This window comes from Lytechinus variegatus, chromosome 14 (assembly GCF_018143015.1).
Source record: "Lytechinus variegatus isolate NC3 chromosome 14, Lvar_3.0, whole genome shotgun sequence".
NCBI classification, from domain to species: domain Eukaryota; kingdom Metazoa; phylum Echinodermata; class Echinoidea; order Temnopleuroida; family Toxopneustidae; genus Lytechinus; species Lytechinus variegatus.
In genome coordinates, this window is record NC_054753.1 from 442729 (window position 1) to 466583 (window position 23855).

At 37.5% G+C, this 23855-nt stretch overlaps 1 protein-coding gene and 1 long non-coding RNA gene across 3 annotated transcripts in view; both read left to right on the top strand.

Moving 5' to 3' along the window:
* Window positions 1-23855, top strand: part of LOC121428061 — a 31422-nt gene that overhangs the window by 5514 nt on the left and 2053 nt on the right. For both annotated transcript variants that reach the window (XM_041624637.1, XM_041624638.1), the window contains exons 3-12: window positions 2931-3119; window positions 3642-3704; window positions 4486-4685; window positions 11939-12245; window positions 12894-13025; window positions 16099-16172; window positions 16917-17000; window positions 18226-18358; window positions 21719-21841; window positions 23000-23130. In XM_041624637.1, coding sequence (XP_041480571.1) covers window positions 2931-3119; window positions 3642-3704; window positions 4486-4685; window positions 11939-12245; window positions 12894-13025; window positions 16099-16172; window positions 16917-17000; window positions 18226-18358; window positions 21719-21841; window positions 23000-23130 — 1436 coding nt within the window. The remainder of the gene's footprint in view (window positions 1-2930; window positions 3120-3641; window positions 3705-4485; window positions 4686-11938; window positions 12246-12893; window positions 13026-16098; window positions 16173-16916; window positions 17001-18225; window positions 18359-21718; window positions 21842-22999; window positions 23131-23855) is intronic.
* LOC121428063 lies at window positions 5185-10713 on the top strand. The gene is made up of 2 exons (XR_005971732.1): window positions 5185-6475; window positions 9586-10713. It is a non-coding gene; the product is annotated as an uncharacterized LOC121428063 (long non-coding RNA).

The window sequence follows — 23855 nt, forward strand, 5'->3', positions numbered from 1 at the left end:
GAAAACAGGTCCTTGGAACGGGTCGCCTGCATGTTGGTGCGTACATCCATCCCTATGGACAGCATGCAGCTAGCCTAGACCGGCGGCACGGGCGCCGGGTGCGCTAGTGCAGATGCGATAGTTGGACAATGCTCTGCGGCCAATTTTCACCAAAATAACGGCTCATTGTAGCAGATCAATGTGGCTGGAACGGCGTAACATAAAATATGCGAAGCTTTGGAGCAGATTTCTTCTTTTTTCACGATAAAAAGAAAATGCTTTGCTTTGGTGGAGCGGCTTTCTTTGTTCTTTTTCTCAATAAGACAAAAATGCTATGCCTTGGAATGAAAATTTGAGTGTAAAAATGGGGATCCCCTCCGCGGCACATACCCACTGTCATGGGCGGAAATCACAGGGGGGACTTGTCCCCCCTACTAAAAATAGTACATGTAGGGGGACACTACATGTATATCCAATGTCCCCCTACTATTTTTTGGTCTTTTGTGATGGTAAGAAGTACATCATTCAAAATCGCCCCCCCCCTTCCTTTTGGGAGAGATTTTCGCCCCTGCCCACTATGCATTATATTACTGAGTGCCCCCCCCCCCCATCCCTCACTACAATAACAAAAATAATGTAAATTCCTGAGCAATTGCCATAGGAGCAACGTCAACAGTTATTTGGCCATGAACCAGAAATAGATTTTGTACCATGAACCTGCAAGCAGGATGTGTACATGTATACCAGTAGTCTCATTTAAACAGACACCTGTTACATATGGTGTAGTCCTATTACATGTTCAATACAGTTACACTACACTTTTACCAAACTATAATAGTTGTATCAATTGTGCAAAGTGTTTCAAAACTTTCAATCAATTCATTCCATTGCCAGGATACACGTCAGTTGTTTTTTTCTTGTCAAAACTATGAGTCATTGAGGTGGGGTCTATGATCACATGGTCCCTCTGTTACTAGTGTTTTAATTAATTTCCAAACTGAAACCAACATCCAACAAGAGCTCAATTTATTTTGATAAGTTGTGAGTACTTGACATATGATTTAATAGAGATTTAAGTGATGGCATTGGTTTCAAAACTTTATATGAAACTTTTGTACAATTACATGTATTTTGCTCCTTATATATAATCTGTTTACAGGGGAAGTTCACCCTGACAAATAGTTTATTGTAAAGATTGCAAAAAAAAATATTAAAAAATATTGCCGAAGGTTTGAGAAAAATCCATCAAAGAATATAAAAAAAGTTATTAGAATTTTGATCATTTGATTTGTGACATCATATGCGAGCAACTTTCCTACATGTACATAGCGGTATGGTAATAAAAAATCAACAAAATGTCATTTTCTCAGTAAATTTAAAATGGTTTTTACTGTACCTTCAGTATAACAGATAAATCATTTCACACCTGTTCCTAAAAATAAAACTAAAATAAGTCGTCACAAACCATTAAAAAGTTAAAATTTATGCATTTTATATTTTTACATGAAGCCCATCTGCTCGTTTGTAACGTCACAAATCCAAAACTTAAGATTTTAATAACTTTCTTTAATAATCTTTATTTGATTTTCCTCAAACCTTCATCAATATTTGTTATTATTTTTCTGCCAATTTTACAACAAACTTTTCTTCAAGTAAACTTCCCCTTTAAGGCTGTGATCTGAAAGCTTTATACAGTTAGCTGAATTTTATTGGATTAATAATAAAATGAAAATTGAGAATCGTATGTACATATCAGAACTGCACCTTGCTCTGACATGGTGAATACTAAAAGGCCCTGAAACCTACATGCAGTTCCATGCAAGCCTTGCGAGTGAGTTGCAACTTGCAGGCAGCCACCCGCAGGTTTTCAGAAAGTTCTCATAATTTCAGCAATTACCTTCTATGTATTGGGCCTTTCCTTTCAGGGAAATTACAATTATTTTGCTTTGAACACTCTGTCAAAGTTTCCCGGTATTTTCTGATTGGGGCAAATTTCCTGATCCGAGAATCAAGGTGATCTACATTAAATACACCCATAGTGACAAGATCTGTACTAATCCTAATTCTTAATCCTCTTCCAACATAAAGAAACACCCTAATAATTCTAGTCTCGTGTACTGTAATGCCTACATTATTATTTCATTATAGAGGGACTGTATGGAGTTACTTGAAAAACAAATTTATAAAGATTCTACTTTTTATCTTTAATGTTTTAATGCCTGCTCATAATTCAATATTTTGTGCCTGATCATGTTTTAGCATGCATACATGTACTCTATAGAAAATGTGTCAAATTTTATTCTTTTTATGAATATTCACGACAGATTTTCTGAATATTATTTGTTACTATGTACAGTGTAGTTTTACAATAGTTTTAGACTCAATCAATAATGAAGTTAATTGACCAATGCCACTCGATTCATTGAAAGTGTTTGACCATCATTTTTTTATTGTGCATTTTAATAATAATATGCATACATGTATGTGTACAGTCGATTCATGCCAGACAGTACTGTTTGCAAAATGTCTGCAGATGTATTTGCCTATATTATTTTCATGAGTGGTTTGTTTGATAATACTGTAGATTATTAACATAGTAAAGCTCTAATCTAATTTTGAATGACAGAAGAATAATAAATAAATAATAATAAATGAAAGTTTAATATACTTTTAATAACATTCACAATTGTTGGTCTTTGAATTACCATTTTGGAAAAGATTATTTTGAGATACAATGACTTTGTGAAGAAAGCAGTTCTTACTGTATTTTTCATAATGGAATAATTTACATTTTGTATCATGACTTCATTTGTGGTCCATCAAATTTGTTTTATACTTCCATGTACAAAGCCAAAATATACATGTATGTTTTAATATATGACACACCTTGCTACATGTATAATGTAATTCTTCTTCCTCTCTTTTTTTTTTATAAATATTTATACATGTAGCTGTAATTCTACCAACTCTCAATGACTACCTGAAGAATGAATTTCATACCAAGCAGTTCTTCTACGGCATTGTCCTGTCGGCCTTCTCTCTCTCCGGTGTATTGGTCGCACCCGTCTATGGTGTCTGGTATGACAGGACACACAAAACAAAAATGATGATCATCTTTGCCAACATGTGGGAAATCGCAGGTGAATATTGTTCATGATGCATTTCAAACAACCATTTTACACTCTAGAATCGAAGTTTTCCTCTAGAGACTTTCAGTTTAAAACAGCACTTGACAGTTATGTTGAAGTAGATTTTCATGGCTGGTTAAAATGATAGATTTCAAAATATAAACATCAAACACTGAAAGGTATCATTTATGAGTAGTGTGCATTGCCAGTTTAGAGATTTTGATAGTTATTTGTTTTAGCAAAGTTAAATAGCATCAATAGAATGAGACATACATGTATGTACTATGCAGTTATAGTGCATTAAGAATGGGCTCAGATCATGCAGATGTTTTTCTGTTCTTTTTTTTAGATACATGTACTTTGGTTATGTTTTAGTTTCTGCATAAAACATATAAACGTTATACCACAAATGTGGTCATTTGACCAAATTTTGGTAAAAAAAGGGGGGATATGGAAGCAAAGCAACTATTAGATGAAGGCTATCACTTCTGTGTTTATTACCGTTTCTTTTGATTCTTTATCCATTTACTTCAGGCAACATTTTGTATTTCATTGGAATTAATGAATACTTTGTTCTTGGTGGGAGACTTCTAGCTGGTAAGTAGATTTGATGTTGACATACATGTTTTATGCTTGTCTTGTCTCATAGAAATATATTTATGATATAGATAATTTATATAACTTTATTATAAAGAATAATTAAATTGGATTTTTTTTTTTGGGGGGGGGGGATTGTAGGCGATAGGGCTTCTTACTTTTTGATGGAAAGCATTATGAAATATTGTTTTTCTTTGGTTAGCTATTGTGACTAGATATTTTCAAAATTTTCTTCCAAATAGATTTGAGTTGAAATACTCTACATATTTGAAGAATTATTTTGTACAGACAATCATAAAAAATGAAATATGCCAAAGTTAATCATACACTTACATGTATGCATATTGGCTTTAATTCTTTACTCCTTTGACCTCTTAATTAGTTAGTATTTATATATGTATATAAAAAAAGATATTTAAAAAAAATTATTCTTCTTTTATTTTGAAGCTGGTAATTTTTTCAAGGTTTACCATTTACAACCTACTGCATAAATTGGATAAGCTTGAACATTGTAGTCAATGGGGATTTGTAGGGCTGTTTTTTTTTTCTTTATTCCAAGGATCTTTTGAGCATTTTGGTTTCAACATTGCATGGAGCCACCGTCTAATTTTTAGAGTGTGCATGCTTGTATATATGAAAAAAACATTAAAACATACATATGAAAAAACCATTAAAACATGCACAAGGGAATTTATGCGAATCTAATTTTTTTTCCGGGGGGGATGTATGTCATTTTTATTCATACTGTTGGAGCTCTTAAAATTTTACTCTGATTTTGTAGGTGTTGGTGCTGGGGTGGGGTCAGCCATCTTTGCCCACATCGCCCAGACAACGACAGAAGCGGAGAGGGCAGCAGCCATTTCTATTTTAATGGCAGCACGGCAGCTTGGATTGCTTTTCGGACCAGGATTCAATGTCGCTCTACAGAAATGTGATTTCTACATTGGGTCATTCCATGTCAACAAGTACACCTCACCAGGGGTGAGTTAGTAAGGTTAAATAAATGGAGGACTCTCCTAAAAAGAGGTTACTTTCACATTCGGGCCATCTTAAAGCTAATTATTTATTTTCTTTATAATAGTCTTGATAATATTATAGCGGGATGGAAAATAGAGATTTGTTTGTTTGGGTAAAGAAGTTCGTTCGCCTTCTTCCATTGTTTACATTCCTTAAAGGTGTTGATTTCGTTTGCTAGTTTTTCTGGGCCAGGCTAGCGATTGGAATGTGGAAGTGAAAGAGGGCAAACTGACTGGGTTGCTAGGCGTTCAGGACTAATAGAAGTCCATTGGAACTTCAGTTATTTACTACTTTGCTTCTTATTCATGTTCTTCGGCTCGCTTGCATTCTTCAGTGATTAAAGAGAGAGAGAGCGAGAGTGTGAACAGGTGTGGAAGCAAGGAGTGAATTCCTTGGTGGAAGTGAGCTGTGAGTGGGAGTGGCTGAAGTGACAAGAGTCGCAAAAGAGGATTAATTGACTGAGAGAGCAGTTGGGGGAGTGGTTAAGAGAGTTACGTAAGTTGGAAGAATAATGGAAAGCCGAAGAACTTGAATTTGGAATCGGGGTACACAATAATTAAGTTCCGTTTTATATACTTACATTATAGGCGGATTAATTTCGCGCATTACACCAAAAGTGATAGGGTCGATTTGGGGAAAGGCTTTTCTCGCCACGCGGTGTTTGACCCAGAAAGGGATAAAAAGGGAGTGATTAGTTGCCAAGGGGCAGTTTTTCGTTCCCGATTTGTTTTGCCGCCGTAGGCCATGTCGGTTTGATTTTTGTCTGTCGTCGGTCGTCCAGCCCAGAGATGCGACGTATATTATAATCCAGCTTGTAATCTGACTTTGATTTAGAATAAAACCTGATACTCAACTTAACTTCATCGAACTTGTCATTCTTTGACTCCCGTCTTTTTTTTGTACGTGGGCAGCGCAAGACGGTGGGCGGCCACCGGCCGTCTTGCAAAGCTGTGCCGCTACAAAATTGGTAGTACGGATGGGGTCGACCGTCATCTTCAGCATGTTCGGGGAACGTTTTAGTCCTTCAGTCTGGTTTTACGCATAAACACAATGTTTATCGGACATTGAGATAAATTCAACAAGGAGAGCTTCACTTCATGTCACCGGTTCCGGCTTATTTTTTGTTCGAGGATGTGAATTACGATATTATTTTAACTTTAACGTTGGAGAGAGAAATTCAGCTGCAGGGGTTGGATTGAGCCCCCACATCGCCCGGGTTTTCGACGTTGGGACCTTACATGTGCCGTTGAGCTCAGGAGAAAGAACCCTTCGTCCTGGGACTCACGCGTGGCTGCATTGTAGCGAGGAGTCGAGGGACCTGTGAAAACCACTGCAAATAGACCTGACGGGGTAGCATAGCTGGTTTCCACTAAAACCCTCCGGATTAGTTGGTACCGACGAAGTCTGGTGATTTCACATTACACTGCGGTGAGAGGAGTCGTTTAACTGCGCGAGAATCGTCTTGGAAGGGGCTGTAAAGGAACTCAGCAGGGCGATTGCTTTTCCTTTGGTCGTCTCATGAGGATGGATTGAGGTTAGGTACTGGAGGCCGCAGGCGCTAGTCCGGCTCGGGGAGTTGGACGCTATCGAGGAGCTCCGAGACATCGTTCTTCCAACCAACGCTTCGACACGGCCCTTCATCTTCGTCATCGACGTGGTGTGGTAGACCCTGTCTTCGATATCTTCGACGGTGGAAGCTGGCACTGTCGTTTGGAAGCCGATAGCCTTGGCGAGTGAAGCAGCAGGAGTCGCTGGTATGTAATGAAGCCCTTGTTAAGATTTTTCCAGAACAGTCATTCACATTTAATGTAGACTCTCATATTACAAACTATAAGATATGCTTGATATGTATCTGAAAAGATATGAACTCGTTATCTTCTCAACATGACGATGTGTTAAGATATGTGTGTAGCTATGCAGTTTGTTATTATGTCTGTTTTGCATTAGTGTGCATTGGGATCTGAAGGAGATAGCACAAATAAATTCTGCAAATACACCACTAGACAGAATAATAATAGTAAAAATCTAAATTCTGGTAGTGTTCTTTGGCAACACATGAAAATACATCTTTAGAAAATCTATATAGAATTTGCAGTCTTTTGTGCTTACCTTTATATCAGACCCCCAATGTTTATTGTGGTCTGGACTTACACATTTCACAATTTTAACTAAATGTCTTTTTTCCTAGGTTCTGCGTCTGGTTCGATTGGTTACCTTTCTCTCCCAGAGTTAGATAGTAGACTATTTAATAAGTGTGTTATAACGGAAGGTTTATCGTAGTTGAGGTTGCATCTCCTTTCAGTAGTATTCACATATACATAGTAAAATTATGGCTGAAAAGTTAGTTGAAGATTTAGTAACCGGTTTAACCGGAGCATTACAAGGGTGTAGGTTTACCCCTAGTGGTTGAAGTACCAAACTTGAGAGATTTTCTGGACAAGGTGGCATTTCCCTTACCGAATGGTTAGAAGAGATAGATCTTTGTGAACAATATCAAATCTCTGAAACTCAAAAAGTGCGGCATAATCAGAGCAAATTTGGAAGGTGCAGCACGTAAAAAAGTTCTTTTTCGGGGAAATAAGATACTAAAAGTATTATTGAACTATTTCAAAAACATTTTGGAAAGAAACAAACTGTGCAATCTTTGCAGCAAGCCTTTTATGAAATCCAATCGAAGTCTGGTGTTTCTGACCAGGAAAATTTGTTAGGGACCACTTTTTTAAATTTGTTTCCTTCCTTTTCGCCTGAACGACTCATTCAAATGCAGAAAATTGACCCAGAACTGAGATTTGTGTGGGAACGGTGGAGTGCGCACTGGAAACCGGGGGATGAATTTCCCGCACGTTTTTCAGAACCGGATAGTTTGAAACAATGGTTATATCAATGGTCTAATTTTACTGTTAAAGATGGAATATTAGGAAGGAAGGTTCTTGATCCTTTATTTGGTAATATATTTCAAATTTTACTCCCACAGTGTTTGCGTAAGAGTATTTTAGTTGGATGTCATGATGAATGGGGACATCAAGGTAGAAATAAAACTCAACAATTAGCTAGGTCAAGAGTTTATTGGCCTGGCATGGCTCGTGATATAAAATTTTATGTTAAAAGATGTATTAAATGTGCTAAGGCAAAGGAGATGCAGCCTCGGGTAAGAACCCCAATGAGACATCTAATGGCATTTAGTCCATTGGAAATTATTGCTATTGATTTTGTTAAGTTAGATCCTGGTAAGGGAGGATTTGAGGATGTACTTGTTATTACAGATGTATATACGAAATTAGCTCAGGCAATCCCTTGTAGAAATCAACACGCCTCAACAGTAGCTAAAGCTCTACAAGAGCACTGGTTCACAAAGTATGGAATTCCAAATATAATTCATAGTGATCAGGGACGTAATTTTGATGGTCAGGTGATAAAAGAATTATGTAGGCTTTATGGTATACGTAAGACTCGTATAACACCATATCATCCTGAGGGTAATGCTCAGGCTGAAAGATTCAATGGGACTTTATTTGGCCTAATCAAATCGCTGGATCAGCGTGATAGACGTAGATGGCCTGAATTATTGCCTCATCTTGTCTACATGTACAATACCACCCCCCACGAAACTACGAGGGTCAGCCCTTTTGCTCTTATGTTTGGTAGGAAAGAGCGTATTCCTTTAGATCATTTGTTGGGTGTGTCTGATGTAGAATGGGAACAAGACTTTGTTAAAGAACAAGCCGAGTTGGTTGAGAGGGCTCAAAAAGTTGCCAAAGAAAGAACTGACAAGGTAGCAGCCCGGAATAAGGCCCGAGCTGATGCAAATATCTCTGCAAGTCCCCTCCCCTGGGCATAGGATCTCTTGTTTACTTAAAGAAGTGTGCTTTTAGTAAAAGACACAAGTTGGAGAATGTTTATTTTGATGAATTATATGTTGTTGATTGGATAAATCTTACTGAGGATATTTATCGTATCCGACCTTAATGGAGGTAATCCAAAGATAGTGAATCGTAGGCTAGTAAGGAAAGTACCTTCTGAATCAGATGTGGTTGACCAAAATATGGAAGATTTTGGGTTATGAGAGAAGGAAAATCATTGCTAGCTACAAGGATTCTAGAAAAGATTTTGAGGATGAATATGTTTTAGTACCAGAAAGAGTAACTACAGAAACAGTAGGGGAGAGTACTGGTCTAACCAGAGTACGGATGGGGGCGTACAAGTGGGCGTACCAGAGGCGGAACAAGTGTCGTCCAGATGAGATCTTAAAGACAAAATAAAGGCATTCATTCTAATCCATACAACTTACCTAAGTCTGTATTGGAAAAATAAAGTAATAAGTAAAAAATTAAAAATTTACCTTGGGTCTCTGGGCTGGACTCCGCCTTCAATTATTTATGACGATGACAGTTTTATTATTTGGACATAGCTTTGTGAAACGATTAGTAGGGAGTGGGGTAAGGAGCATGAATTTGGAAGTAGGTGGTAAATAACTAATATTGAGAAGTTTTGGAGAAGGGGACTCAACTTTGAAAGAATGGTACATAATACAAATACATAGGGATATGTTCTGGGTTTGGGAGCACCGTTCCCTGCCGGATGCACCCCATCATATTCTTGATGGAGTGCATCTAACAGAGAGGGGAAGGAGCTATACCTACGTACCCTACGTAGAATAGTAAGTTTTTGTCAGACACATTTTTGGATTTAATTAATTTTTTTATTATTGTGGGATGAATGATGTACATCAGTGATTATGGGTTTTATATATGATTGCTTGGTTCTATTGATTGACTGGCCCAGTTTGGTTTGCCGACATGGATCATTTAATATATTTTGTGATATTAATTAATCTGTAAATATGTAATTATATTTGTCCTTATAGGAAAACTACATATCAGATGGCAGGATGGTGTCAAACGGAACTGGAGGAGGCATGGGATATCCACCTCTGATGGTAGTTTTGATATCATCCCAAAGTCTTGGTAAATGGTAGAAAACAAGTAATGTTTGGGTTATTTTTTTTGTCCATGTAAAAGGACTTGTAAAATCTGAACAAATGAAAAAAGGGATTTTTTAAACAATTGTTTATCTTTTTAATGTGGAGGTTTACCCTAGAGGTGCACTATGTCATCTGTTTGGAAGCAAAGGATGAATTGTACATAAAAAAAAAAAAAAAAAAAAAAACACTGTAAAGTAATGGTTCTGAAAGTATAACACATAAAATAATAGTAACTTTCAGAATAACCGTCATTATTTGTAACCATAGCAGAGCGAGGTCTAACATGTGCATGCATGCTGTCCAATATCAAAATATTTACTGTTTACTGTCTATGATACATGTTCATGGTTGATATATAATGCCTGAAGTTGATTGTTCATGGTTTACAATTACAACCCATCCATTGATTAATGTTCAATTGATTAATAAACACTTTTACTAGGGCATTATACAAGTATGCTGATGCAAAAGATTTTTTTAGTATCATTTTGGACATGAAACATGCACTTGTTAACTAAGGTTATTTATAGTTTTTTTTTATATATATATAAGATGACCAGATTTACTGCTGTTGGTTTTCATTTTGTAAGGTGGATATAGATACGGATATGGATAATTTTACATTTCACATGTATCATTACTGTTATTACTACTGTACATGTATGTTTATGTACCTGTAGTATTTTTGACATAACTAGTTGTGCATAAGAGGTATAATGAAGGTTTAATAGATGTTTAGAGGTTGAATTTGTAACTAAACCTTTCAATTAATTTTTTCAGGGGTCTGGAGTGTTTATCTTTGAAGGGGTGATGTCATCGATGAAGCAGCAGGAAGCTTGGGTCATCCACTTCCCAATGCCTATACGTTGACATTCCCCTGATAGAAGCTCTCCAAATCCTATTTTTAATTGAAGAAGGTACAGATACAATGTATATACATGCAATTTATTTGCCAAAAAGGGAAGATTTTGAAAGAACAATATTTGGCATAAATATAGAACGATGTTGAAATGTTTATATTGTTTATGACAAATTGTAAGTGTCATGGATGGACGACCGTCAGTATCAACAAATCTTTTTTTCCTTATTTTTTGCGATCTTATGGAACAGATCGATTCAGTAGGGGAGAGTTATAGCGGGATGGAAAATAGAGATTTGTTTGTTTGGGTAAAGAAGTTCGTTCGCCTTCTTCCATTGTTTACATTCCTTAAAGGTGTTGATTTCGTTTGCTAGTTTTTCTGGGCCAGGCTAGCGATTGGAATGTGGAAGTGAAAGAGGGCAAACTGACTGGGTTGCTAGGCGTTCAGGACTAATAGAAGTCCATTGGAACTTCAGTTATTTACTACTTTGCTTCATATTCATGTTCTTCGGCTCGCTTGCATTCTTCAATGATTAAAGAGAGAGAGAGCGAGAGTGTGAACAGGTGTGGAAGCAAGGAGTGAATTCCTTGGTGGAAGTGAGCTGTGAGTGGGAGTGGCTGAAGTGACAAGAGTCGCAAAAGAGGATTAATTGACTGAGAGAGCAGTTGGGGGAGTGGTTAAGAGAGTTACGTAAGTTGGAAGAATAATGGAAAGCCGAAGAACTTGAATTTGGAATCGGGGTACACAATAATTAAGTTCCGTTTTATATACTTACATTATAGGCGGATTAATTTCGCGCATTACACCAAAAGTGATAGGGTCGATTTGGGGAAAGGCTTTTCTCGCCACGCGGTGTTTGACCCAGAAAGGGATAAAAAGGGAGTGATTAGTTGCCAAGGGGCAGTTTTTCGTTCCCGATTTGTTTTGCCGCCGTAGGCCATGTCGGTTTAATTTTTGTCTGTCGTCGGTCGTCCAGCCCAGAGATGCGACGTATATTATAATCCAGCTTGTAATCTGACTTTGATTTAGAATAAAACCTGATACTCAACTTAACTTCATCGAACTTGTCATTCTTTGACTCCCGTCTTTTTTTTGTACGTGGGCAGCGCAAGACGGTGGGCGGCCACCGGCCGTCTTGCAAAGCTGTGCCGCTATAATATACCTTTGATAAAACGATGGAAAATTTTATATTTCCTTTAGAAATTACAATGGTGTAATGGGCTAAAGGCAGTATTTGAAAAATAACTCACCAAAGTAAAATGTTAATATTATATGCCTGTGTAGCTATGAAAAGAGACTAAATTATGAATGATTTATGAGTGATAGGCACATTTTAAAATGATTACTTCTTAAAACTTTCTCCGTAATGTTTGTAGCTGCTCATGGCCATTCTGTGGGGACTGCAGCAGCTGCTCTTCCTGATCGTATACTTTGACATCCCGACCCTGGAGCAACAGAAGAAGATGGCCGAAGCAGAAGCAACACTCGTTTCCTCGGAGCAACAGGGGGAGCAGTTCAGGGATTACGCTGCCCTCCCCAACGGCAGCGTCCAGAATGCTAGCATTAATCAGACTGAGGAGGAGGAGGAGGTCAAAGAAAGACTGCTGAATGGCAATGGGACTCTAGCCATCAATCGATATGAGGAAGCAATGGGCCAACACAATGTAGTTGCAGATGCCATAGGTACGTACATCTACTTCATAGGCCCTCCCGAAACACAAGTGATCCAGACTCTAAACAGTGTTGTATTCAAGGTTCTCACTGCCAAGGCCCTCTCAAGGCCAAAGCTTGAAAGTCCAAGAGGCTTTGAAAAAGTAGGCCTTAAGGCCAGGGCGAGCATCAAGGCACTACAACACTGGGCTCTAGATATTCAGAGGAGTTGTCAATGGCTTTTTAAAGCAAAGTAATCTACATGTATACTTTACCTCAAACCGTGACTCTTTTACATGTAAATCTCCAGCAGTTGCGACATTGTAGTTTTAAATGCTCCTATTGTTCTCAAGGCCTCTGTACCATGGCTGGAGCTGGCAAGGAGCACAGCAACCGGGTACAATTACAATGTACTATGTTAGCAGTCTGCTGCTAGGCTAGCACCCAGCTAGTGCCATAGCAACTTGCTGGACAAAGTTGCAAAAGCACTGCTACAGGTTAAGACATTCTATTATTTGAAAAATAATAGAATGTTGAAATACTTGAGACAATGATAGACAGAACTGTATCTTGTCACTTGTTAGAGGTTTAGCCAATCAGTGAGAGGAATCTAGTATGGGTTGTATGTCCAATTGATTATTGTATAAGATTTTAATATGATCCATCTTGATTGCACCACAGGTGGAGGGGGATCTGGTGAGTACATCTCGGCCCTCCCCCAAGATGAAGCCTATATGCAACATGGCGGGGGTGGTGTCAAGGAAGAAGAGGAAGAGAAAGAAAAGCCTCCCAGTTTCTGCTGGTCACTTAATGGTGAGTTCCTTTGACTCCATCTGTCATCATGGAAATTTTATGATGTGTACCATTCATGGTCATGTAACAGAAAGAGATGTAATCAATATTTAGGATCTATTGTAACTTTTTGTAGACTGGAGAAAATGTCCCAGGAGCATGTGTCTTGTCACTGGATTCGACAATCATCTTTGTGGGGGGGAGCATGATAAATAGTCAAGGAATATAAAGGTTCAGAATATTTAGTGTAGTTATCAAAATACTAATGATAAGAGGTTTAATTCCTACTTTGTCTGCTTTCCATTTGGTCTCGTCCCACATGGTCTAACCCTAGTCAGTATCCAAGCAGTTCATCTACTAAACCATTTGGTTTGATTTAGCCCATTTACCATTTGTCTAATATCCAGTTGGGCCATACCCATTTGGTCTAAAATCCACTTGGTCAACTCAACACTACAACGCCTATTTAGAAAAAGTGCTTATAATGAATATATGAATTTGAAATTAGACCATCAAGGCACTAGCCTATTAAAAAGTGAAAATTGACCAAGTTGTTATTAGACCAAGTTTAAAGACCAAATTGATAGACAGTAGCAAATAAAAAGAAAGAAAAAACAGAAAAGCAATTAAGAAGATAGAATCTGACCAGCAGGAGTGTGAATTCATAAACCAGAGTGGTGGGAATATTACAGAAAACAGGACTAGTACAAAGCCTGCCCACCCCATACCCACTCCCCTTTTGAAGATTTGAAAATCACCAGGAACCCATTGGCCTGAATTCACATAGATAGTTTTGAAAACCCACGGTTGAATCCATGGTTTATGTAGATTTCCTGTATGAATTACACTTAATTTAGTGCGTATCGGGCGCATGTATAAGAAATGTCCAATGCTGATGCGCGCTTTTGTCACAGTGCTCAAAATTTACGCCTGTTGTCATGGTTATCCACGCTAATTTATTCATGAGTCCACTGTTTTTATTCATGATGCTACTCTTCAAACAGTGTACTTATGAATAAAATAGCGTATCTAACCATGGTAACAGGCGTCAATTTGGCGCACTGTGACAAAAGCGCGCATTAGCATTGGGCATTTTTATACATGCACCCGATATGCGCTAAATTAAGCGTAATTTATACAGGAAATCTGCATAAACCATGGATTCAACCGTGGGTTTTCAAAAACCATCTTTGTGAATTCGGGCCATAGTGTGTTGCAGTGTGAAGGAATGAATGGAACTGTTCATATTAGGACCTTTCACAGATGCTTGTGCGAACATTTGGTCACAATATATGGTCACACAATTACGACGATTGTAAGCAGTCGCACCATCTATTGTGAATAGGGCTTTAGGTACAGTATGTTTGTCCATATACAGGAGAGTGGGCAATGTAGAGTGTATCCCTTATATAGATAAACAGAAGTCTACCTTATCTGAAGGCAAATACATGAACTACCTCAGTTGCATAACAGTTCCTTGGACTTTATTATGGGTATTGGGATTTGCCTGGGATTGTTGTCGTTTTCTGAAGGAATAAATAGTCAAAATTCAAGGTTTGTTATTGCAAAAATCTTCTCAGTTGACACAGGGTATTGGTATAGGGGGCAAAGAAGAAATCTGGGTAAGGGTGGGGGGTGATGATGACAGACAGAACTTTAGATTTTCAATGTTTTCCCAACAAAAATGTTACAATTTTCATGTCTTGGAGTCTTGGAGATCTTGAAGTATTTTTCTATAAAGGCTGTCTAATCATGGACCTCTTACAAATGGACATTCAACGAATCCCCTCCTTTCGGCCAAAGACCATCACCGCTAATCCTTTTATAAACAGAGCGCTGGCAGCTGAAGCCCATCAAGCAGTTTGTAAAACACGCTGTCACTGATGGACAGCGGAAATCATTTGTACGCTGCTCCTACCCATTGTGATGTTGTTCGTTAACTTTATCAAAAGCAACACACAACAGCGAACATTAGCATGAAAATGATTGCAGAAATAAGAAAACAGGCATACATAAACATATTTTTTACGTACATCGGAAACAACCTCACACAAAATGAATTGACATCACCATGCAGATCAGTATATCTACAGCAAAAAAGTAGTTAAAATTCGACAGAGAAATGTGCGGAAAAATGTTAAAAATGCATCTTTCTCGGACAGTATTGATGTCGATAGTAGCACTTTCCTTTGGTCAGAAGTTGATTTTCATTTGGGCGTAAAATACCAGAGGATTGGCGAAATTTAATCAGATTTTTTTCTGATGATCAGACGACAATTGCACAGAATTGACAGCGTGCAATAATGTATCAAAAACTGGAAATGAATTGCGTATTGCATTATAGGTAATGCAGGGACTTTCCCTGATCGCAGCAATCAAGCTTACATAACCGCATCTGGTCGAAAGAGGGCCAGAGTTCGCGCGGTGACTGTCAATGTCCGAGAAGGGATTGAGTAAACAACCACCTGGGTGCATGTCGTAAAAAGCGCAAAGAGAAAGTTAACTGTGTGACAGCAATTTTGACAGCTGGAAACAGGTGGTGGCCATAAAATGCTCTCATTGAATGTCCATTTGTAATAGGTCCATGGTTTAACCATCCATCTCATATCTGTCCTTATCTAATGGTCTCATTCAGTACAAAAATATATACGGGTTTTATTGAATACAGTGTCTATGTACAGTAACTGATACAATGTAGGACTGATTAAGGTTTGTTCGATCATTGATGAGGGAAACCCAGCATTGTCGGCTTTGAAGCTTGTATCATACTACATAGATTAGAAAAATACATGTATATTCACTTCATATTCAAAATCACTTAAATTTTTTTTCTTATATGATGCACTTGACCAGTGCTGGCCGCACAGAAATGCTGTTAGCTTAACAGAGCGCTTATGGTAAGCTCAGTCACATCTTTTGGATTGTGAAGTCAAAACATTTATTTCAATGTGTAAGTAATGTATTGATGTAACTTTAGGCATTGCTGCCACATTACCTGTTGTAACAGGACCTCTATGAGTTCATTGTTAGCACTCACAATGTTTCTGTGTAGTCAGTACTGAACTATATAGACATGTAATCTTTATTTCCACAGAATGCCTTACAGAGGAGATTGTTGTTCTTCTAGCTGTACAGTTTGTATTTTATTTCAATCAACCAGGATTAGAGGTACATATATTGATATTTCATTTTTTTACTTCCGTTGTTTGATCTTCTTCATCATTGGAGTTTATCTACTCAATTGATGTGAAATAAGTTTTATGAGACAAGTTATAGACTTATTGTAATATACTAAATGTATCAATCATTATTGATAATAATAATAATAATAAGGCATTTAGGAACGCTATACATAGTACACTATATCATAACGTTTACACTGTAGATCAATTTACAAATACTTAAAAAGCTACATCTATCCTGGATACAAGTACGTTTTCAACTGTTTCTTAAATCTATGAAGAGAAGTTTCAGATCTTAATGTCATGGGAAGCTTGTTCCATTCTTTTGCCGCAGCAACAGTAAAACTACGTTCACCAGCCTTACTCCGGGTTGTCTGATAGGTTAGTCGAAGATGATATCCACTAGACCGCAAAGCTTCTCGTTTAGGATTATGAACCTGAAGTGCCCCCTTGATAGACATTGGTACATGATCATGAAATGATTTATATACATACAAAAGAATCTTAAATAATATTCTTTGTTGATGTGAAATATATCTGCTGAAAAAAAAATCTGAAGCATAGAGTTCTCCATAAAAGTTAATATTTGAGTGTATTGCGGAGAGCATGTGTGTTGAGTAAAGAGTTTTAGTTCTCCAGCTAGTCAAATAAAGAATAGTAACCTTTCTGTTGAGAAGAACTGTGCAAATTTTGTTAAATGTACTCTTTTCTTCTTCTTTGATTATTACAGACTGCTGTGGTGCCTTTAAATGAGTTATATCTCAACTTTAATGAAATTGATAACAGTATATTTTACTGTGTGTGCGGAGTTGAGGTGAGTTAGTCAAGTGATTTTAGACATCATTGCATGGCAGAGCTCAGCTTGTTTGCAAAATCAATTCAAGCATTTTACATTTGCCATAATAAATGCTCCTGATTTTAAGCTATCCCACTGATTCCAGCATCATTATATTGATTTCAACACACTTAAACTGATTCAGAAACCTTTTAAATTGGTTGAAATCAAATAATTAATAAACTAATTAAATTACTTTTCACTGTAGAAAATTCCTTTAAATTGATCTTAAGACTGTAAGCCTAATTTAAACCCCTTAAACTTGTTTGAACATGTTTTTCTGGTTTATCAACCTTATGATTGCTTTTAAACATTCTTATTACTAATTTTGATGGCTTGTTGTACACCTTTGTAAATAAGGGCCATGAATTGGGAGAGCATAGTGATTTTCACTGACCATTTCTATCAATTCCTGAAATTCTTGAATCTGATAGGCTCATTTGTATAGCGCAGCTTTTATATGAATATATTCAGCTGAGCTTATTCAGAGCTCTTTTTACTTAATTCTATGAGTGCACAGCAATTTTCTCGATTAAAGGTATATGTTTTCAATTTCGATTTGAATAATATGTCCATTTATATAGCGCAGTTACTATGTGCATATACTCAACTGCGCTTTGATACTTGGTATCATATTATTACCCCGGCTGTAGCTAAGCCACCATATTAATAGGCGCTAATGCGTTCAAAGAATAAATCCTACCGGGTACCAATTTACCTCACCTGGGTCGAGTACAGCACAGATTTGAAGATAGTAAGTGATGGAGAACTTCTTATGTCAATTGGCAAGTTATTCCAAAGTTTTGTGGCAGCAAATGCGCGATCTCCAAGTGTGACTTTTGTTTTGAGAAAGGGAATCTGGAACAATAATTTACTCGTGGAACTTTGCAGGCTTCGACTGTGTGATTGGGTTTTAAGTTTGAGTAATTCTGTAATGTAATGTGGGGCTTGGCCAATTAATGAGATATAATATATGCAATTAAAAGAATTTTTAATGTAATTCTTTGACCCGCAGGCAACCAGTGGAGTCGCAGGTGACTTTATGAACGACTGGTGACCCCTCCTTTGTGCTAAATAATATGCATGAAATTTTAATGTATGTTGATTTAGCACCCAAGAAAGGATCACCAGTTGCACATAAACTCACAGCTTCATGAGACACCTACCTAGACATGAAATTGATTTTTCCTTTCTTTGCTTTCAGCTCCTAATTTTCTTCTTGGTTGTGAAGATAATGAGCAAGAAGGTTTCCGACAGAATGATTCTTCTCATCGGTCTTGTCATTGAAACCTTGTCATTAGGATTGCTTGCAATCTTTGTTCCGCGGTCGATACCAGGTGAGAGGTAGTTCTACCCCGTTTCAAAGATTCAGTCCCATATCTGAAGTCAGGTTTAAAGTTATGGTTTATGTATGGATAGCCAATTGTTACATAAATCACTAACAGTAGTGATATCATATTTCAGCTCACTTTGCTCTCGAATAATTCATAATTGGCTAGGAAGTATAAATAAATTTTTGTCTTCACCATCGATGAATCAGGAAAGAGCACAGTAAACATAAGAAACGTACGACTCAATAAAAATTTTGACCCTTTTGGCTCCCCATAATTTTAGCACAGTGTTAGACCATGGTCCAAGTTAAACCTGACTTCAGAATACAGGCCTTAGGATCTCTCATTAAATCCTTCTATCTGAGCACAGTGCTGGACCATGGTCCAAGTTAAACCTGACTTCAGAATACAGGCCTTAGGATCTCTCATTAAATCCTTCTATCTGAGCGCAGTGTTAGACCATGGTCCAAGTTAAACCTGACTTCAGAATACGGGCCTTAGGATCTCTCATTAAATCCTTCTATCTGATATGTGGAGAGCAAATTTGTTGTTTTAATTTTGAAATCATTTAAAGATGCTTCATATAACTTTTTGCAGATATGACATTCAGAGGATTTTTTTTGCAAAATAATTTTCACTGACAATTGTCATAAGTTACTCAAATCATTGCATCTGATTGGCCAGAGCAAATTAGTTATTTGACATTATTAAAAAGGTGCTTGCTGAAATTTACCACATAGGTATTAGCCAGAGACGATCAAGGAAGTGTTTTATAAAACCGTATTTCAGTGATGTTCACTTACAACTGTTATAAGCTACTAAAATCCTTGCATTTGATTGACTGAGAGCAAATTTGTTATTTGAAATAATTCCAAAGATGCTTCTAGCTTCATGCTCTCAATATTGATGTTACTTATATGATACTTGTATGGAAGCAGGAGACCGTCAAAAACACGGATATACGTCGTGTCGTAATTCAATTTACTACACGACGTAAATAATTACGTAGTGTAGTAATTCGAATTACTACACGATGCAATTCCGAATTACTGCCCAACGATTTAATGTCATGACGTTAAATGAATTAGTGTCGCTACATCAAATAATTAAGGTCGTGTAGTAATTCGAATTACTACACGACGTAAATAATTACGTAGTGTAGTAATTCCAATTACTACACTACCTAAAGAATTACGTCGTGTAGTAAATAATTACTACACGACGTAATTCCGAATTACTGCTCAACGATTTAACGTCATGACATTAAATGAATTAGTGTAGTGACGTTAAATCAACCAATGAGACCTTTCGTTATATGAGCGCAATGCGAAGAGCTGAGACTACAGAGAATTGTACAGGAATGTACCGGCAGGAAGTTAGTTGGATGTTCGATATTCAAACTGTGGAGTTGGTTTGATATTCAGGTTCGATATTCAAACGCCTGTGAAGCTAGACCAATTTTTTGGGGGGGGGTCTGAAATGTCAATTTTGTTTCCGCTCGCGCTTCACGCTCGCAACAATTCTATAGTTATATACCTATCCTCTTCATGATTACAAAAAGTGCTTAGAACGTCCAGATATCATTCCCGGATATCAAAGCTCTTCGGCTCGTGAGATATCATTTTCATGGACCAATTAATGCAAATCTCCAGTCCTTAACAGGTCCCTTTTCAAGTCATTAGAGACTAAAAAATTAGCTTGTGCTCCACGCTCTGTCTTTAAAAAAATTGTGTGTCACCCTCCCCCTGACCCCAAAATGTTATTTTGTCTCCTCCTAGGTTAAAAACCCTGGTGCCGTCATGGGCGTCATTGCCACGGACCCGATCCGCATAGCACTGCCTCCCCCCCCAAAAAAAAATGTTCTACAACCGAGAACAAAAGGAATTGATAAAAGGAAAGAAAGGAAAGAAAGATGAAAGATACGTCATTTTATGCATACCATGTCAAAATCAATCTCAAAGTTAAAGGTGTTTTTTTCACTGGCTCGAGACTTATTATTAAGCAAATTTTTGCTGCATGCGCCATGTGTGCCCCCTCTTTTTGTTCTTATCACGCATTGAGCTTGGGGCTTCGCCCTATTGCTCGGGGCACAATCATAAAACATCCTGTTCATACAATGATATGACCCCTCCTTTCTCCCTTCTCTTTCTCTCCCGTTCCCCCTTCTTTTCTTTCCAATCTCCCCTTTTCGCTTCTCTCTCTCCTATTATGTATTCTCTCTTTCCTTGTTTTTTTACTCTATCCACTGGCGGCACCAAGAGATTAGTCAGGACCGTGGTTCCCCATGCTCGAAATATTCCGTTTTGCTAATTTTAGCCCCCTATTAATGTGCATGCGCCGGGTAGCCGAGTCAAGTTCTACAAGTTAGGATAGGTGGTTACCCCAGATTGGCCATCGGGATATTCCTGGGGGCCCCTTGGAAAAAAAAATAAATGAGCAAAATGCGATAAATAGCCCTTTATTCCTTTAAATTCTTTTTTATTTGAGCCCCCTAAATGTGCATGCGCCGGGTCAAGCTGGTGCTTATCTTGTTGCCCGAGTCGAGTTCTACAAGTTAGGATACGTGTTACTCCGGCTAGGCCGACGGAGTATCCCAGGGCCCCTCGAAAGAAAATGTCCTCGTACTTGGGCAAGCCAGTGTTGTTATGGTTGCTCGAGACGTGCTGCACCTGTAAAACCCCTTAGCTTTCAAAACCCCTGAATATTTGAATATCGAATATTGGTCCAGCTTCACAGGCGTTTGAATATCAAACCTGAATATCAAACCAACTTCACAGTTTGAATATCGAACATCCAACTAACTTCCTGCCGGTACGTTCCTGTACAATAGTCTCAGCTCTTCGCATTGCGCTCATATAACGAACGGTCTCATTGGTTGATTTAACAACACTACACTAATTCATTTAACGTCATGACGTTAAATCGTTGAGCAGTAATTCGGAATTACGTCGTGTAGTAATTATTTACTACACGACGTAATTCTGTAGGTAGTGTAGTAATTGGAATTACTACACTACGTAATTATTTACGTCGTGTAGTAATTCGAATTACTACACGACCTTAATTATTTGATGTAGCGACACTAATTCATTTAACGTCATGACATTAAATCGTTGGGCAGTAATTCGGAATTGCGTCGTGTAGTAATTCAAATTACTACACTACTTAATTATTTACGTCGTGTAGTAATTCGAATTGCTACACGACGTAATTATTTACGTCGTGTAGTAAATTGAATTACGACACGACGTATATCCGTGATTTTGACGGTCTCCTGCTTCCATATACTTGTATGTATGTTTATCCTACACGTATAATACAAGCTATGAAACTGACTTTTTCCTGTTACCTTTTTTCCTGATACAGGTGATGTATCCAAGAACTTACCAACGTTTATCATAAGCTGTGGAATACAAGTGTCTGGTTTAGCATTCTTAGCTGTCTCCATCATCTCGCTGTTCTCTAAGGTTGTGCCACAAAAAATACAGGGTATGTATATTTATAATGAATGGTGACCCGACAGATGCTCCTCCCTTCGGTCTTCAGGCTTATTTGAATGCAAGATTTTTTTCCTTGTTTCCCAAAAACTTGATTTTGAAGACTTTGTTTATTTTTCTTTCTTTTCATGAATATCTTTGAGTCGTTGTACAACTTAGATGAAATATAATTTTTTGCAATGGTGCGAAATTATACATTATGTTAAAGAAATACACACTTTTCAATTAAAGTGATCATTTCACTTTGTTCTGATTTTAAAAAATTCTCATTTTGGTTCTTGAAAATGGGCTAAACATTAGGCTTATAGTGTAAAAATACCATCCCAAAAGTTTCAAAGTATTATATCTACAGGATCAATTTTAAAACCTTGGAGATGTAAACCTAAGTTTGAAAATAATTGGGAGTTGGTTTCAATGACTATGTGTATAGAGCGAATCTGTGCAACACAACACATTAACTCTAGATGAACACAGCATGACCTACATACAGTGTGTACAAGGTATACACTGAATGTACAGTGCAGCTAATAGCGTGTGTATAGGAGATACACACAGCAGAAGGCAGTCAACATAGCCAACAGACTTTTTGAATTGGAGAAAACTGGTCATAAGCTGAACCCATCTACTAGACGGTTCTCAAAATCAAGCTAATAAATTGCTACTTGTATCTAAATTAGAGTTTTTCATCCTATATTGTGGATTGTTTCAGGGTTTTTGAGGACAAATACAGGCACTCATACACATGTTTTGTCTCAGTTTGAGAATTTTTTAAATCAGCTGCTCACAAAGTTAAACGATCACTTTAAGAAAAATATTCTGCAAGTGCAGACTCAAATTTGACCCTTTTAACAAATTATATTTTGTCTTGATTGAAACTAAATACCAAACCCCCTGTCTGTGTGGAGCAGCCACAATACATGAGTGGATCTAGTCTAACTACTTCAGACTCTGCATTACCTGAATAGCATGATGCTAGGTATTGAAGCTCTTTGGAAACTTGCTACTACTTGCACTCTTACTACTTAAATAGCATGACATCATGGATTTAGTCTTTGCAGATGCAGATGAAACTCTTAAGGTAATTTACCTAGATTTCTTGACTTAATAATGAAAAGAATCTTATTATCTTGTGTCTCAACCACCCCTCTAGGTTTTAGTCAAGGTATCCGCAGAGCTACGGGAGGATTGGCTACCATCATGGGACCGTTGTGGAGTGGATCCACTGTCTTACAGCCTTTCCTCATGCTTATTGTAATGGTAGTGCTCTTTGTTTTATCATTGGTGAGTCAAGGCCATGTTTTACCATGGGCGAAATCTGTCCCCAAAGGTAGGGGGGACCAGGGGCTGGAAAATTTGACAAGCAAAAAAATAAGTTATCACCCAAAATGTAAGGTCATTTTACCCCTCCCCCCCCAAAAAAAAATTGACAAGCAACAAAAAAGGTTTCCACCCAAGATGTATTTCCGCCCATGTGTCATATCGAGGAGTGCAGTTAATCTAATCAATCGTATGGGATGTTACAACAAACTTGCAATTTATTGCAAATTAATTTTAGGTTCCATAGTGAATTGAAAGTCCTGCATTTCATCGCAAATTTACAATGAATCGATAATCTGCTTCTTGCATCAACAAGTATAAATTGATTTGCTTTGGTTAAAATTGATCTATTGTAAATTTGCATCTGAAATTTGCAATTACTTGCAAATATTTTCTTGCAACCCCCCCCCCCCCCCCCCAGATATGGAAAGTCAGCTACATCTTTATCTAGAATGCTTATCATTTTCCAATCATGTGCTCTGAATATGACAGAAACATGTAGATGATTGTCATTGTCTTGATATAAGAGCATGGTCCTTTTTGTTTACAAAAGTTTACATTTATGTGTATATAATTTTAGACAAATGATTGTCGCACTATTGGCTTTCCATACATGAGATTGATTGGAACAATCATACTTTACAAAACAGCCCCTTTAGAGTTGCAATTAATAAGGGATTGAAAGAGTT